At 40.8% G+C, this 17124-nt stretch overlaps 1 protein-coding gene across 3 annotated transcripts; it reads right to left on the bottom strand.

Annotated features, from left to right (window-relative positions):
* Positions 1-249: 249 nt before the first annotated feature.
* On the bottom strand, positions 250-12491 carry LOC308169678 (myosin-7-like; the record flags this gene model as incomplete). 3 transcript variants are annotated; one of them, XM_080544396.1, is made up of 37 exons in its annotated part: positions 250-270; positions 743-877; positions 970-1065; positions 1150-1254; positions 1361-1657; positions 1761-1964; positions 2401-2709; positions 2803-2927; positions 3061-3226; positions 3324-3507; positions 3845-4041; positions 4154-4272; positions 4365-4491; positions 5354-5743; positions 5822-5912; positions 5988-6133; positions 6250-6426; positions 6576-6818; positions 7399-7654; positions 7732-7868; positions 7954-8077; positions 8157-8362; positions 8520-8578; positions 8693-9011; positions 9133-9303; positions 9403-9552; positions 9797-9915; positions 10111-10249; positions 10331-10434; positions 10524-10622; positions 10708-10771; positions 10894-10986; positions 11120-11225; positions 11312-11339; positions 11435-11591; positions 11689-11832; positions 12291-12491. In XM_080544396.1, 37 exons carry the CDS (start codon positions 12489-12491, stop codon positions 250-252), a joined length of 5808 nt encoding a protein of 1935 aa, XP_080400522.1. The 3 variants fall into 3 exon arrangements, with proteins under 3 accessions (XP_080400522.1, XP_080400523.1, XP_080400521.1); XM_080544397.1 differs by having other exon boundaries at positions 8520-8587; positions 8705-9011; XM_080544395.1 differs by lacking the exon at positions 250-270 and adding an exon at positions 577-606 and having other exon boundaries at positions 8520-8587; positions 8705-9011.
* Positions 12492-17124: the final 4633 nt, after the last annotated feature.

Raw genomic sequence — 17124 nt, 5'->3', positions numbered from 1 at the left:
CACTAGTGTGCCCTTGAGTAAGGCGCTTAGCCCTAAATTACTCCAGGGAGACTGCCCCTGTAATCTCTAATTGTAAGTCGCTTTGGATAAAAGCGTCTGCTAAATGGTTAAAATGTAAATGTAGGACACACACAATACACAAAGGTGTTATTTGAACAAACTTTATTCTTCATCCAGATATATGGAGAATAAAGGAAAAAACTACATTACTACAATCAGGAGATTTTCAGAAAGGTCCACCTGAGAGCTTCACTCTTCATCATGTCCTTTCTGTGACAGGGAGAATGAGTAGATTAAAATAGACACATTTATTTGATTTATTCATCAAATGCTGAATAAGGCTTCATGCCAAAACCTATGCATCTGAATAATTGCACTCTATTCTTTATAAGAGGTGAGACCCTGGAGTGACCATTTTGTTTCTTAGTTTTATGTATTTATGTATTCAACCTACCATACATATTCTACTGTATGTACTCTATATTAAATACACTTTGGAGCTCCTCAACTGGCATTTGTAATAGTATAGTATAGAACAATTGGGCATCTGACCTGACATTGGAGATGCCAGTATGACTCTTGGTGTCACTCCTCATTGACTCCTTTCTGTTTGTGTATGAGAGAGAGACCATGAAACATGAAAAAATTGTAATTGATTTGTCCAGAAACTATTCACTCTTCAGGCTTTAGTCATGCTGTGAACACAGTCTATATTGAGTTTATTATTAGCTATTTCACTGACCTTGGAGCCAGCATCACGGCTCTTGGCTCTCAGCTTGTTGACCTGGGACTCAGCAATGTCAGCCCTCTCCTCTGCCTCATCCAGCTCATGCTGCAGCTTGCGGAACTTGCCCAGACTTGAATTGGCCTGTTCCTCCTAGGAAAAGTATTGAACATGATCTTTGTAAGCACAACAACAACAACAGTGTTGGTTATCCATTGTTTACATGTTTGGTTATTTATACTTACAGCCTCCTCTGATGTTCTCTTGAAGGATTTGACCTTCAGCTGCAGTTTATCCACCAGGTCCTGCAGACGGCTCAAATTCTTACGGTCCTCCTCAGTCTGCCCCAGAAAAGAAGTAATTGCTCACATGTTATTCTTAGTTATGTTGATAATGCACTTTCAAATGATTGTAAGTTAAGGTACCTGGAAGGTGAGCTCCTTGATACGCCTCTCATATTTGCGGACTCCTTTCACAGAATCACTGCTCTTCTTCTGCTCCATTTCAACCTCAGTCTCTAGCTCCCTCACCTGGAAAGCATGATAGATGCAGGGGGGGGGTTCAATTGAACTATTACTACTAAATACTACTATTTAAGAAGATAAAAAATAAGGTTGCTTAGCTGGAAACACCCACCCTGGACTCCAGTTTCTGGACCTGCTTCTTGCCACCTTTCATGGCGATTTGCTCTGCTTCATCCAGACGGTGCTGCAGGTCCTTGATGGTCTGCTCCATGTTCTTCTTCATGCGCTCCAGGTGAGCACTGGTGTCTTGCTCTTTCTTCAGCTCCTCTGCCATCATGGCAGCATCAGTAATGGCCTTCTTGGCCTTCTCCTCAGCATTTCTGCACTCTTGCACAGCCTCCTCCACTTCACCCTGAAGCTGGGATGTGTCGGTCTCCAGCTTCTTCTTCTGGTTGAGCAGGCTTGTATTCTACAAATGTTTAGTAAACGATAAGTTACCTATCATCCGTATGTAGGTCAAGTAGCATACATTTGAGAAGAACACAAACTGAGTTTGTCTGTCAGTGAGTTACCTGAGAGTGCAGTAGCTGAACTCTCTCACTAACATCCAGCAGCTCCTGTTCAGCCAGTTTGCGACCTCTCTCAGTCTGCTCCACCAGGGACCTCAGCTCATCTAGTTCAGCCTGCATCAGATTGTTCCTCCTCTCAACCATGGCAATGTTCTCCTTCAGATCATCCCTGCTACGAAGAGCATCATCCAGCTGCAGTTGAGAATCCTGTTGAGAGAGGGGAGAGAAGGGTTTAACAATAATTTCATACATTGGATAACAATACTGGATGAATTAACAATATATCTTATGTTTTACATTGTGCTGGACATTTTAAATGGTAAATGGACTGACTTATATAGCGCCTTATTCCAAAGCGCTTTACAATGGCCTCTCATTCACCCATTCACACACACATTCACACACCAATGGCGGCAAGCTGCCATGCAAGGCGCCGGCCTGCTCATTGGGAGCAATTTTGGGGTTCAGTGTCTTGCCCAAGGACACTTCGACATGTGACCAGCCGGGGCTCGAACCGCCGATCTGCCAACCTTGCCATCATTAGACGGCGGCTCTACCTCCTGCGCCACAGCGCCACAGCCGCCCGACATTTTGCTGTAGAGAGGATATGATGTAGTGTCTCACAATGTTCAGGAAATGTTACCTTCAGATGAGAATGAAGACCCTTGAGCTGCTTCTGGGCCTCAGCTGCCTGCCTGTTGGCCTGGTTGAGCTGGATCTCCATCTCATTGAGATCTCCCTCCATCTTCTTCTTCAGCCTAAGAGCCTCATTCCTGCTGCGAGTCTCTGACTCCAGGGAGGTTTGCAAGGTATCCACCACTCTCTGCTGGTTCCTCTTATTCATCTCCATCTCCTCATCCTTCTCCACCAGCTTACGCTCAATATCAGCTTTAACCTGGTTGAATTCCAACTGAGCTCTCATGATCTTGCCCTCCTCATGCTCCAAGGACCCCTGTAGGAACACAGACCCCCATAATATGTGAAACCTTTACTGTTCCTAACGGTAAATACTTTACCTTTAACAGTAAATATTTCCCAGTGTTACCTCTGCCTCCTCCAGAGCTGACTGTATCTCAGCCTTCTCCTGCTCCAGCTGTTTACGGGCCTTCTCAAGCTCATGGATGCTCTTTCCTCCCTCACCAAGTTGCTCGGTCAAGTCAGAAATTTCATCTGTTCAAACATTTTATGTTGTTCATCAGAATTCCATTCATGAACATGATTAAGTATTGGCATGTATATCTGTAATACACTTGTCTAAATTATTATCTAACAATAGAGGGCATTGATATAATCCTCCTACTACCTTGGAGATTCTTGTTCTCCCTCTTCATGGTCTCCAGATGGTCCAGAGACTCCTCATAAGAGTTCTTGAGTTTGAAGAGCTCAGTGCTGAGAGATCTGGCCTCCTTCTGGGAGCTCTCCAGCTCAGTCTGGGACTCCTCATACTTCTGCTTCCATTCAGCCAGGACCTAGAGAATATGATAGGTACCAGAAATGTAGCATGTGTATGTATTTCACATCTTGTAATGAAGGCAATGAAAGGATCTGTATTTTTTCTTTCAATACCTTGTCAAAGTTTCTTTGCTTCTTGTCCAGAGCGGCAGCAGCAGCATTGGATCTCTCCACATCCACCATGAGATCTTCAATCTCATTCTGGAGCCTGTGTTTAGTCTTCTCCAGGGAGGAACATTTAGCATTGACCGCTTCCACAGCTTCCTCTGCATCCTGGAGACGCTGAGCCAACTTTTTCCTGGTTGACAAAGATGAAAAACACATTTCAGTAGAGTAGAGAATGTGTAACACACTTTCTCTCTATGATATTATGTAGATACGCATCAACATACATATCAAGATACAGGTATGAATTATTCAATATGTTCTATGGCTTATAGTATTTGTGATGAACCTACTGTGGAATCAAAGGTATGTATATGTTATGGTACATGTGGGAAAACGGTTTATGTCGGCATGTCCCAAGTCGACGGTTTATCCTGGCATGTCCCGGGAAATGCCGACATAAACCGTTTTCCCACATGTACCGTAACATATACATTCTGTCAATCTCTGAAAACAAAACATATTCTTACTTGGCCTCCTCAAGCTCCTCAGTCCTCTGGACGGCATCAGTTTCATACTTGGTTCTCCACTGAGCCACCTCAGAGTTGGCCTTGGACATGCCGCGCTGCAGCTCAGCCTTGGCCTCCTGCTCCTCCTCATACTGCTCCCTCAGCAGATCTGAGTCATGGCGAGCAGACTGCACTGCATGGGCAAGTGCATTCTTTGCCTGGAAAGGAAAGTTAAATGGATGGTAAGCCTTATACCCAATGTAAAATCCATAATTATGCTGTAAGATAAATATAACAGTATAATGGAGACAATATTCTTAGTAGAAATACCTTGATTTCCTCCTCCAGTTGTCTCTTGAGGTCCTCAATCTGCTGAGTGTTGGACTGTTTTCCTCTGGTCAGTTGAGAGACCAGAGAGTCCTTCTCTTCCAGCTGTCTGGCATATTCCCCTGTTGTTATGCAAACACAGTCAAATACCCTCTTATTGTAAATTGCTGTTCATGTGAATGATTATAATGACTGAATGTTCACAATATCATACCATTTTCAGTTTGAAGCTTTGCTTTCTGCATGGTAAAATCATTGATAGAACGCTGTCCTTCCTCAGATTTAGTCCTGTATTCAGTCATCTGATCTTCAAGTGTGCGGCACATTTTCTCCATGTTGGTCTGAAAATATAGAAAATTGCCTATTGATGAGATCTTAAAGCGGTACTTTACTCCAAATTCATTGTTCTTCTTATTCACATTTGTCTACTCTAGATACATTCTTTGAAAATGTTTTGAAGATATCTCGCCTATACTTCCTTTTGATAAAAAACTTGCCCTGATGCCCCTGATTATATTATAATTATTATGATTATATTGACATTGAAATGACATGCCTAGGAGAATCTGAAACACCACTACATTTACATTGTTGGCATTTAGCAGGCGCCTTATTCCAAAGCGACTTACAATCAATACATTTGACTAAGCAAGTGAATCATCAATTCACCAGTTGTAGCAGGAAGAGTAATCTAGCTCAGGCCCGGGGCCATTGGCAGTCTCCGTGATAGAAGAGGATTTTTGATTTTTGATTATTTCTTATAGGCACTGGAGAAACTAAAGTCATCCAACTTCCCATAGTGACATCATATCAAGTAAAATGCTATAATTAGCATTTTTCAGTGTGCAAGATAAGAATATAAGGTATAAAATTCCAGGATGTCATACTAGATTTGGCTTTCCATGTAGTATGAATTGACTGCACATTTTTCAGAAAGTCCTTTCCAATTTTAGTCCCACAATTCAGTGGAGCAGGTAAGGGTGGGGGACGAGCAGTAGCGAAATTCAACCAATTACAGTGGACAACATGCTTAAGTTACAGACTACGTATATCAATGCATACATTACTGCATACATTTGTACTAATTGGTATATCCTAAATAGTATGTAGTATGGTAAATATGCAATATATACTGTTAGTAATCAGTAGGCAGTATGAGATTTCAGAAACAGTCAATCAATCAATCAATCAATTTCTACTTACTTTTGTCTTGACGATCTGCTCCATATTGGAGACGACATCGTCCAGTTCCAGTCTGAGCTCACTCTTCTCCTTCTCCAGCTTCTGCTTTACTCTCTGAAGGTTGTCGATCTGCTCCCCCAGGTCAGCCACACTATCTGCATTCTTCTTCCTTAGAGTGGCAGCTGTAGCCTCATGCTGCAGAGTAGCCTCTTCAAGGTCTCTGCGCACCTTCTGGAACTCTGCCTCCCTCTTCTTGTTCATCTCAATCTGGGCAGCAGTAGCTCCACCAGCCTCCTCTAGCCTCTCACTGATCTCTTCCAGCTCTCTGGACAAGTCTGCCCTTTGTTTCTCCACTTTAGCACGGGCAGCTCTCTCAGCCTCCAGTTCCTCCTCAAGCTCCTCAATACGGGCCTAGGAACAGAAAATGTTTGCTTAATGTTAGGTGTCTCAAAAAAAAACATAGAGGCACTGGAAATATGCTGAAATTACCTGCAGCTCTTTCAGTTTCTTTTGGAGCTGAGCCGACAAAGCCTGTTCATCCTCAATCCTGCTGCTCAGTTGACTCATCTCAAAGTCCTTCCTGTTGAATTTGAGATGTTTTTAGCAAGTGTTTTTGGTGTGTAGTGATACCAAATGTTTTTGTGGTTTGTCTTACTTCTTCATTCTCTCATCCAGTTGCTGCTTGTCGTTTTCCAGGTCCATTAGGCTCTCCTGGGTTAACTTCAAGTCTCCCTCCAGCTTCCTCTTGGCCCTCTCAAGATCCATTCTTACCTTCTTCTCTTGCTCCAAAGACCCCTCAAGCTGAAAAAGTGTGTTCAAATGTTGAACAATAGTATTTACATCCAATTTGCGAAAAGGTTGCACAGTGTCTGTTTGAATTTAGATTTGTGTTTGAAATCATTATTTTGGATACTCACATCATCAACCTGCTGTTCCAGTTTGGCTTTAGCCTTAGTGAGCGTATTGACTTTGTCTTCCTCACTTTGCAGGTCATCCAGTGTTTGCTGGTGTGCCTCCTGCAGAGCTTTCTTCTCCTTGGTCAGCTTGGCAATGATTTCATCCAGAGCTGCCATCTCCTCAGTCAGGTTTTTAACCTGAGTAATTAGAGAGGTCAGAACATTATTAGTTGTGCAGTTTAAGGACTGCAATTAATACATTACTCAATTCTGTTATCTTAGGTGGTTTTTGTACTTCTAACTCTTTAATGTTTTGGCAAAAAAAAAAAAAAAAGTGAAACCTTTACCTTGTTCTCAGTGGCATGCTTCTCCTTCTCCACTTTGGCCAGGGTAAGCTCCAGATCATCAATGTCTTTCTTGAGTTCTGAGCCCTCATCCTCCAACTTCCTCTTCTTAGCAGTAAGTTCTGCATTAATCTCCTCTTCATCCTCCAGTCTCTCTGTCAGCTCTTTGGATTTTGCCTCGAGCTGGATCTTGCTCTTGATCAGTCCCTCACATCTTTCTTCAGAATCACCAAGACTATCTTGTTCCTGTCAGGGTATCAGTAAATTATATTTTAAAGTTATACATTTTAGTTGCTATTGTTTTCATGCTATTTCCCACACATTTTATGTGTACAGTATACACTCACAGAGCACTTTCTTAGGAACAATATACTAATACTGGGTAGGGCCTCAACTGGGCTCTCAAAACGGCCTAATTTTTTTGTGGCGTTGATTCCAAATTTTTTGTACATGATGACATGATTGCATTAATCAATTCCTGCAGATTTTTCACGTTCACTTTCAAGCTTTTAATCTCCCGCTCTACCAAATACCAAAGGTGTTCTATTGGATTCAGGTCCAGTGACTGGGAAAGCTACTGACAAACACTGAACTCATTGTCATGTTCATGAAACTAGTTTGAGACAACGTTTGTTTTGTGATATAGTGCATTATCATACTGGAAGTAGCCATGTGAAGATGGGTACATTTGTGGCCATGAAGGGATGCCCATGGTCAGCAACAATACTGGAATAGGCTATATATATTTGGGCCTGGTAATAGTATTACCGGGCCCAAAGTGTGCCAAGACAACATTCCCCACACTGATACAGGTACTGTATCTTACAGTTTGGACATGAAGCTGCAGGTCATTCTTCTCTTGGAGAAGGGAGACCATTTTCTCTTCCAGCTCCTTCTTACGAGCTTCAGATTTAGCATAAGCCTCTTTAAGCTTCAGGAATTCTTCCTTCATGTTGGCCATCTCCTTCTCACTCTCAGCTGATTTTAGCAGAGGTTTGATCTTGAAGTACATCTTCATCCAGGGCCAATTCTTGACCCCCATGAAGGCACGCACGTTCCACTGGATCACAAGTAAGGAATCTCTGTGAATGATAACATTATTAGCTACAGTTCAACCTTTCCTTACCTCTAATAGTCTACGTAATCCTAATTATCCAACCTGCGCTCAACCATTTTCCCAAACTCCACTCTGGCAATTAGACCACGTCCACGAGACTGGATTCCAGTGATGATGAGAGCAAGACGGTCATCTCTCATCTCCTCAAGGGTTCCCAGGAGACCAGCCTTAAAGAACACCTGATAAAGTAGACAAATTCTATAATAGATTCTGTCCCAAGACAGTGCTTATTTGCCTATATTTTAATATCTTTATAGAACTTACCTTAGTGTGTCCTAATCTATACTGAGTGTGGTCAATGTCCAGAGAACCCAGCAGTTTTTCTGCTGCTTTCTTGTTGTCGATGAACTGCCCCTCAGGGATAGCATTGGGATTGAGGATGCGGTACCTGGATCAAAGAGTGAAATGAGAGGCATCGCCTATGGAGCACTTGTTTATAGCCATTGGGGTTATTTTATCTTATTTACCTTTGTTTGAAGTCACCATACAGGATCCTGTTGGGGAAGCCCTTCCTGCAGATCCTGATGCCTTCTAGCACACCGTTACAGCGCAGCTGGTGCATGACCAGAGGATTCTCCATGGCCCCAGGAGTCTTGGTCTCATTAGGGATGAGGCAACGCACAAAGTGGGGGTGAGTAGCCCTCAAGTTGGTCATGAGTTTATTCAAGTTCTCCTGTGAGTGGAAACAATTGCACAATGGAGTTTGGATATTGCATTAACAGATTACTAAAAGGTTTATAAAATACATGCTCATACTAAAGTATATTTAAATACCAGAGTATGGCTCTGCTGACATGTTTATTAATATTATTGTTTATCTCAAACATTACCCTGTGCAGTGCAGACACTGTCTGGAAGGAAGAGCCCTTTTTCTTCTTGGTCTTTTCCTCTGGGGCGGCTATAAGGGGAAATGATTATTCTGATGTATAATTAATATTATGTCAATTGTTATTTTAATTTGTGAAGTGTTTAGCGGAAAACAGCCAGTATTTGTATACATTACTGATAAGCTTACATTCTGCACCAGCATAGCCAATAAAGAGGTTGGCCAGGAACTTAAGGTTTGACTTCTGGAAGAGTCCGACCACAGTCTCATTCAGCGGGTCCTTGTTCTTCACCAGCCAGTTACCAATGTTGTAATCAACAGTGCCAGCGTAGTGGACCAGGGAGAAATGGGCCTCTGGTCTACCTTTTATAACCCTGGGCTTCTGGAAGTTGGGAGTTTTACCCAGGTGGTTGTCATACAGCTTAGCTTTGAATGTAGCATCACTGGCCTTGGGGAACATGCACTCCTCTTCAAGGATGGACATGATACCCATGGGCTAGTCAAAGGGATGAACGAAAATAGATTAATGTGAAGTAGGACTACATTAAAGCAACATGTTTTATTTAAATAGCAAGAAATAATAGGACATAACCACAGTAAACAGTTGATGGACTAACCTTCTCAATGAGCTCAATGCAGGCTGCCAAGTCCATACCAAAGTCAATGAACTCCCACACAATGCCCTCTTTCTTGTACTCTTCCTGCTCCAGCACAAACATGTGGTGGTTGAAGAACTGCTGCAGCTTCTCATTAGTGAAGTTGATGCACAGCTGCTCGAAGGTGTTGAACTGGAAGAGAAAGTCAGAGTTCCTCATGAATTAGATGTTAAACTTTGTATGTTGTTTAAATAAAAGTATATCCCAAATAATTTTAGATTAAATATTTACATCAAAGATCTCAAATCCAGCAATGTCCAGCACACCAATATAGTGCTGGCGAGCATTTTTGGTGTCCAGAGAAAGGTTGATTCGAATAACCATCCACAGGAAAATCCTCTCGTACACTGACTTTGACAATGCACCAATAGAGTAATAGACCTACAGAAATTGATAGAATAAATTACCTTAATTGGTTTATTACCATACAAATGCAAGGTGTTTACTGCCTTGGGGGCTACATAATAGACTACACAGAGGCCATGGAATCAAATATCTTGATTACTTTTCGTACACTGACTTGACCAATGCACCAACAGAAGAGTAGACCTAAGCGTAGACGTAAATGTATTGAATATTGCTATAAACATATTAAGCAAACTCAAAACGACAATATTAGACTTACCTGCTGGACAGTCTGACCTTTGGTGACCCACTCATTCCCTACTTTGACCCTTGGGTGGCACAGACCTTTGATCAGATCAGCGGAGTTCAGGCCCATCAAATATGACACTTTGTCCGCTTCTGGAAATTAGTATTTAAGTTGTTGGGTGAAAGATATAAAAAAAAAAGAGTAGGGGTGAGAGAAGTATTTTACATTGTCTTTTAGAATTACAAGTGTTAGTACAATAGTATGATTGCTAAGTGAACCTTGTATCAGCTTCTGATTTCTGAGATCACAACATTTTGTGACTAGGTTTTAAAATACTAAACACTGACCTTCAGTCCCATCAGCCTCTGCCTGCTCCTCCCTCTGCTTCTGCTTGAACTTCATGTTGCCGTAGTGCATGATGGCACCGGTTAGCTTGTAAATACCGTTCTTCTCCTCTTGACTGAAGCCCAGCACGTCATAGGCTTCCTGATAAAAAAAACATATTTGAGAATTTAGTTTGAAATCAGTGGAGGATTATCTTGTTTGCAGTGAACATATCTCACTCACATCTGTAGCCATTAGCTCGTCAGCATCACAAATGGATGCTACTGTTGTCTCTCCTTGGGAGATGAAGGCGTAGTCATAGGGGTTGTTGGTGATGAGCAGCATCTCTGAACATAATTGAAGCGGACAGTTTAATTTAAGTTCCTTTGTGTTTTGTTTTGTCTGTATTGTGGATACAGTATTTTTCAAAACTCACCTAGCAGTTCTGGTTTCTTTTGAGACAGGATTTGATAGAAGATGTGGTAGTCTCTCTCAGCCCTCAGCTGAAAAGTGACACGAGACTTCTCCAGAAGATCTGGTTAGCAAGAGAAAGTACATGTGGTGTTACATTTTCCAGTCCAAGATGTCCTGAATCCTGAATCAATTGAATATTTACTTACATGTCTCAATGTCTGCAGATGAAAGCTTCCCACTTACTCCAAAATGAATTCTGATAAATTTACCCTGTGAACAGTGACACATTTGAAATTAGCATTTACATCATGCTCACATGCATAACGTACTGTATTTTAGATTATAATAAGATACAAAATGTGAATGTGCCCTCAAACATATTAAAACCATACAAATCTGGAGGAGTTGTCGTTTCTGATGGTCTTGGCATTGCCAAAAGCCTCCAGGGCAGGGTTGGCCTGGATGATTTGATCCTCCAGTGTTCCCTAGAAGTCAACATACACACTTCAGGAATGAGTACCAGTACTACAGTATGCCGATTAAAATGGATGTTGTGGACAACTGATTTACTTTGAATTATATTAGCATATAATTATATAGCAATAATCTGTGTTTTACCTTTTTCTCGTCCACTATACTCTTCTTTCCAGCCACAGCTGCAATGCTGGCAAAGTACTGAATGACTCTCTTGGTGTTCACAGTCTTTCCAGCACCAGATTCTCCACTTGAAAAGAAAATGGCAAATGTGAAAATGGCCTAATCATCATTTCAAAATTAAGCATTGAGTGAATAACCTCTTGGTTTACTTACGTGATCAGGACAGACTGATTTTCCCTGTCTGTTGACAGAAAAAGCAAAAATCCATCATTGCTCATTTGCTGTCATATTATATAACCATACCTGACAACATGACATTATATTGTCATACATTACCTGACAACATGTACTGATAGGCATTGTCAGAGATGGAGAAGATGTGAGGAGGAGCTTCACTCCTCTTCTTGCCTCTGTAAGCATTGACAACAGACTGATCGTACACTGGCAGCCACTTGTAGGGGTTGACAGTGACACAGAACAGCCCTGAGTAAGTCTGTAATAGGAGAGAGACATATATTTAGTTTTGTACATTTGTAGATTAACTGTAGATTAATGGAGATACAGCATACACATAGATGATCATTACTCACATAGATCATCCAGGCTGCATAACGCTCTTTGAGGTTAAACAGCACAGCGGGCTCGTGCAGGAAGGTGAACATCGCCATGTCCTCAATTTTATCAAACTTTGGCGGGTTCTGGGGGTGGACGTCAACTTCCTTCACTGTAACAGTCTGAAAGAAGAGTTGGTTAAATTGCCACAGTGAATGTTTTGTTGTGAATGTTGTGAATGTTTTCATTCAAAGAAGAACATGTGTTCACTCACTGGGCTGAATACTACGTTCAGAAATTGAAATGTGATTCAAACATTCCACATCCATATCATTAGCTCTATAATAATGGGTGCATTCGTAAATTCGCTCTGAGAGCTCCGGAGCGCACACTGGGTTCAACATCATAAAGGGACCAAGTCATTTGATTGGACAAGAGGCATACCATGAGTGCTGATCAGATTTCCAGAGCGAATTTACAAACGCAGCCTAAGTCTGAGTCACAGTTATGTTCATGTAATTTCTTTACTGTACAGTAAGCAATCAAGTCGATGGCAATAAAAAAATAAAAAATAAATATTGCCAGACATTTGTATTGCTGCATGTTATGTGTTTTCAAAATTGCTTTCCAGAATATTTACCTTCCCAAATTCAGTGTCGACAGTGGCTTTGTCCCCATCTCTGCTGCTGACTACGCCTTTGACGTACTCAACCTCAGGGTCAGGTACAAAGCACTCCCTTCTGATGTCAAAGGCACGTGTCTGAGCCTCCAGACGCTCCTTGTCTGACTTCCGCAGAAACGGAGCTGCCACCCCAAACTCTGCCATTAACGCATCCCCCATCCTGAAATCTGTGAAGGGAAGAATAAGGACTTTGATAAGGAAACATACTTTGCCATGAATTTACTTATTAATTACATGGTAAAATCATAAATACACATTAATAACCTCATAACCACATACTTGTTTATTTGTAATAATAATCAGCACAAATAAAGATATCTTTAAAGTAAGTACCTGAAAGTACAACACATATGTTCTTAGTAAATCCTGTTAAATAAAATAGGTAAAATCCTACCAGAAAGATGTGTAGAGTACAACTATAGACCACAAAAAAGTAGAAGACCAGTTGGCTACTAGTAGGTCATTCGAGCTGAGAGCTGTACTGCTTTGACTGTATACAATTACCTGTATTTATGACTGTACTGTATGCTGTGACTGCACTTATACCCTTACAGTGTAACTTATTACTATTCCTCAGATATTAGAAAGACATGGCAGACAGCAGGATGGTCTTGGCACCAACACAAAGTTCAAAACGATGAGGAGCCAAGCAGAACACAGAAGTCAGACAAATGACATACAGTACCAAAACTACGGTAGTACTGCTGTCAGGACTGCAGAGTCACTCCCTATCTTCCGCCGTAGACTGAAGACCCATCTCTTCAGGCTACACCTTAACAGTCCCTCCTGAGACCTCTACATCCCCTCTACCCCCCCGTACAGTTTCTCTATTGTTATTATTACTATTATTACTGTAAATATTTGTATTTTAGTTTTTGTTTTAAACGTAACTCGTTTCGTCTTAGCATATAGCTTTCTTCTAGCATTATTAGATTTGGTTAGATTCAACTTTATTGTGACTGCCAATGGCCCCTGCCAATGGCCCCTGGCCTGAGCATAGATTACCTTTCTTGCGATGACTGATGGTTAGATGATCCACTTACATAGTCAAATGTATATACGCTTTGGATAAAGGCGTCTGCTAAATGCCAAAAATGTAAATGTAAAACACAGCTCTTACCTGAATTGCCTCTCTGATGATTTGCTTGGGTAGGATCTCACTGCTGGGTATGAAATAGGCAAAGGAGACTGTATCCATTAACTGACCAACTTTGCGTTGTTTTGTACCATATATTGTGTCAAGGACAAGTGTTAGTATTCTATAATGCTTCTTTCCGGTGCCTCTATATGCTTACCTCAATCGGTGCCTCGTCTTCCCCCTGGTCTGTATCCCCTTTTATAAAGGGTGTCGTTTATCTCTATATGGAGATAAGCCATGATATCATTCAGATAATTAAAAAAAGGTCTGTATTTGGAGGTGGAGGTGTGGACCTTTGAAACCTACAAGGCAACAGGCTATTCCAGTGTGCATAGAGGAGGGGAGACATTGGCTGCCGTGAGAGCATCGTCTCTCTCGTTAGAACTCCAAACTTCTTTCTTGATGATGTAACTGTGGATGAACAAAACAATTCCATCTTTGCAGTTCTATCTTTGTCCTCTCTATCACAGTATACCATAATCATCTAAGAATGTGTTGGAAAATCCCTCAGATGTTTGTGCAAAGCCTGTTAGTATTTCCACAAGGTGGTTTGTTCCATAGGTTGAAATGTCAAAACCATGTACAGTATGTCAATATTTTATGAACATTACTACTACTACTACTACTACTACTACTACTACTACTACTACTACTACTACTACTACTACTACTACTACTACTACTACTACTACTACTACTACTACTACTACTACTACTACTACTACTACTACGACTACTACTACTACTACTACTACTACTTCTACTACTACTACTACTACTACTACTACTACTACTACTAATAATAATAATAATAATAATAATAATAATAACTTTTATTTATATACCACATTTCCTGCAAATGTTGCATTAATTAATTAAGTGTATTCATTTAGTTGTTTTGGTCATTGTTTTAATAATGCACTGCTGAAGGTTTAGCAGCAAAATACTGTAAGTTGTCTTGTTAACACAAGTTTTCTCTGCTTCTATTGCCTTTGATTAATGATGTGACAGGAGAAGACTTCTTGATGGCTGTGCCCTCATTACATTAATCTGTCCTCATGATTTAAGATAACTGCATCCTTCCATTAAGGTTCTCAAAAACAAGATCACTCTTCTGTCCATTGTCAGCTATTGTAACCCGATGCTCCATCTTGTTGACATGGCATTGTATCTTTCTTTTTATCCTTGAGGCCAAAGATAACCCTGTGAAATTGCTATTGGATTCCTTCTGCTGACTGTCAAAGACTTTGGCATACTTGAAGGTCTGCACCTCACCCTTTCATGTAGCGGAGGATCAGTTGCAGCAGCTGATGCTTGATTACAAGATCTGAGTGCACATAAATAGATACATCTACGCCTTACATGGAGGAACACATGGTTTGGGTACTGGAATACTTGGTAGGCACTTCTAATATAATAATAATAATATATGCCGTTTAGCATAGGGGACCACAAACACTTCTCGTAAACTTCTAGTAAAAGTAAAACACATGTTCAGCCAATAGACTGAAATTAAATGTGATATTGTATACATATGTTTAAAGGACATTCATCCGTGCTGAGCCATGTGCTCAACCAAGGGCCATCAGGTCTGGGATTTATGAGTGTCAAATTATTTGAGGTCAAGACAGCACTCGGGGGTATCTGAGAAGGTGTAGAGCTGTCTGCAAGGTGATAAATATAATGGTATTTGTAGTTGGAAAGTGTTACCTCCTTCGAAACCTTTGGATGAGAGATTTGTCATTACATTGTGAGCTAACTCTTAAACAAGAGGGTGAGGACGGGCGGGCACGCCACTTAAGAGGGTTATTCCTAAGAGTGTTGATCTTAAGAGTGTTGACGTGTTGCCCAATCAGTCCACTGGCATTGAACTGATAAATACTGTACTAATAGTTTTCCACATTACATTTACATTATCTATGTATGGATCAATCTCTCTTTTTTTTTTTTTTTTTTTTTTACATCTTGCAAACACATAAATTTTTTACATCTTGCAAACACAAATAAACAGCAGTTTTTCAAGATAGAAAATAAACTGGCAAAGAAGGATCACACCATTGATTGTGTGAAAACAGGTGGTACACCTATAATGTAGATAATGTGCTTGGCCAGTGACATACAGATGGGCGAGCAGACGCACCTTCACCTATTCTCCTGTCATCCTCTGCCTTTGTAGACTGACAGACTCTGCTAGGCCATCGCCACTGGTCCCCCAACCAGGCTGTGACCATCTGTATCATCACGACGTTTACCGTATTGGCAAACAAAACTTAAAAAACGAAACATCAGAATTGACAACCCTAGTTGACTATCTGTGCAGTATAGTACAGTGGATTGTGTACATAGCCTTTATTGATGTAAACCAGCTCCTTACCTTCTTGTGATTTTATGCTTTTATGCTTTTTCTAAAAAAGTTTTTTTTTTTCCCTTTCCTAACACCAGGGGAGCCACCCCTCCTAAATTTCGTTGTTTGGTACCTGTACTGTAGCAATGACAAATAAAGTCCATTCTATTCCATTCCATTCCAGAATTACTCTTTCCTTACAGCAGTGATCAATATACTGTATACTCTGGATCATTGGATCATTTGTGTACCTCATATGAAATTAACGATATTTGCTGTATTTCATTACATTTACTATACAATAATTCTGTATATATACATATAATTATGTATTATTTAAACAATATTTTTTTTATGTTGGGGAAGCGATTCATTGGCTCCATTTTGTTATTCACAGAGGCAAAGCTTCTTAATTTAATTAAAACTGTAATACTTACTTTATTATGAAAGAAAGACACACAAGGAGATGCATGCCTGAATTTAATGTATCATTATTTGTATTGCCTGAAGACATGACCACTATCGCTGGCCAACATCCCACGCGCCCCCCAACCCCCTCCCAACACCTCTAGCCATTCTAGCCTTTCCTACCTTGACCCCCATAAGCCACAATTGTTCAACACCCTCTCATCAAGCTCCTTACTGGGTCTCAACTACTGTACTTGCACTGTCTATTCTAGGCCCAACCTTTCTTTATAGGCCAAGCTGTCTATTGTACTCATGTTATCACCACTGGGACGCAATGCATTGCACAAGAGATTCTGCCTGGACACCTTAACCGCTGTTCTCATGCTGTAACCTGACCCCTCCTTGTTTTTCAAGGACTGTACTGGGACGGTCTTGCTTCCAGCCTGACTGGAAGGTCATAGACAACTCATCTCTTTTAGGCTTGTTCAACTGCTCATACAGCGTGTCCTGCACTGTCGACGTATTAACAGAAAAGTAAACAAACTAAAAAGAACAATCTTTGCTTTCAAAATCCTAATTTTCTAAAAGTGCAATAACTTTTTTTTCTTTTTTTTAAGTTTAATGTATCTCTCTTTTCCTTATGTAGGCTTGTCAGTGGCAAGTGAAATGTTCTGTACCATCGGTGACCAACAACTGTCACTATGACATGTGGGCCCTATTTGGATGCTATTTGGATGCCACTGTGTGATACTCACCTTATTTGTATCCATCATCAATCTGTTATCCATGTGACCCATGCAGATCTAGCCTCTTGCAATGGCCACACATAAGAGAGACAGCAATGGTAATGGTGTTTGTTGGCATTATATGAAACATAATTACTGTGTAAAATGTCAATTTTA

Source organism: Nansenia antarctica (assembly GCF_963989245.1).
Source record: "Nansenia antarctica genome assembly, chromosome: 13".
Lineage (NCBI taxonomy): Eukaryota > Metazoa > Chordata > Actinopteri > Argentiniformes > Microstomatidae > Nansenia > Nansenia antarctica.
The sequence above is the reverse complement of the archived record's forward strand: the minus strand, read 5'-3'. Positions and strand labels throughout refer to the sequence as shown.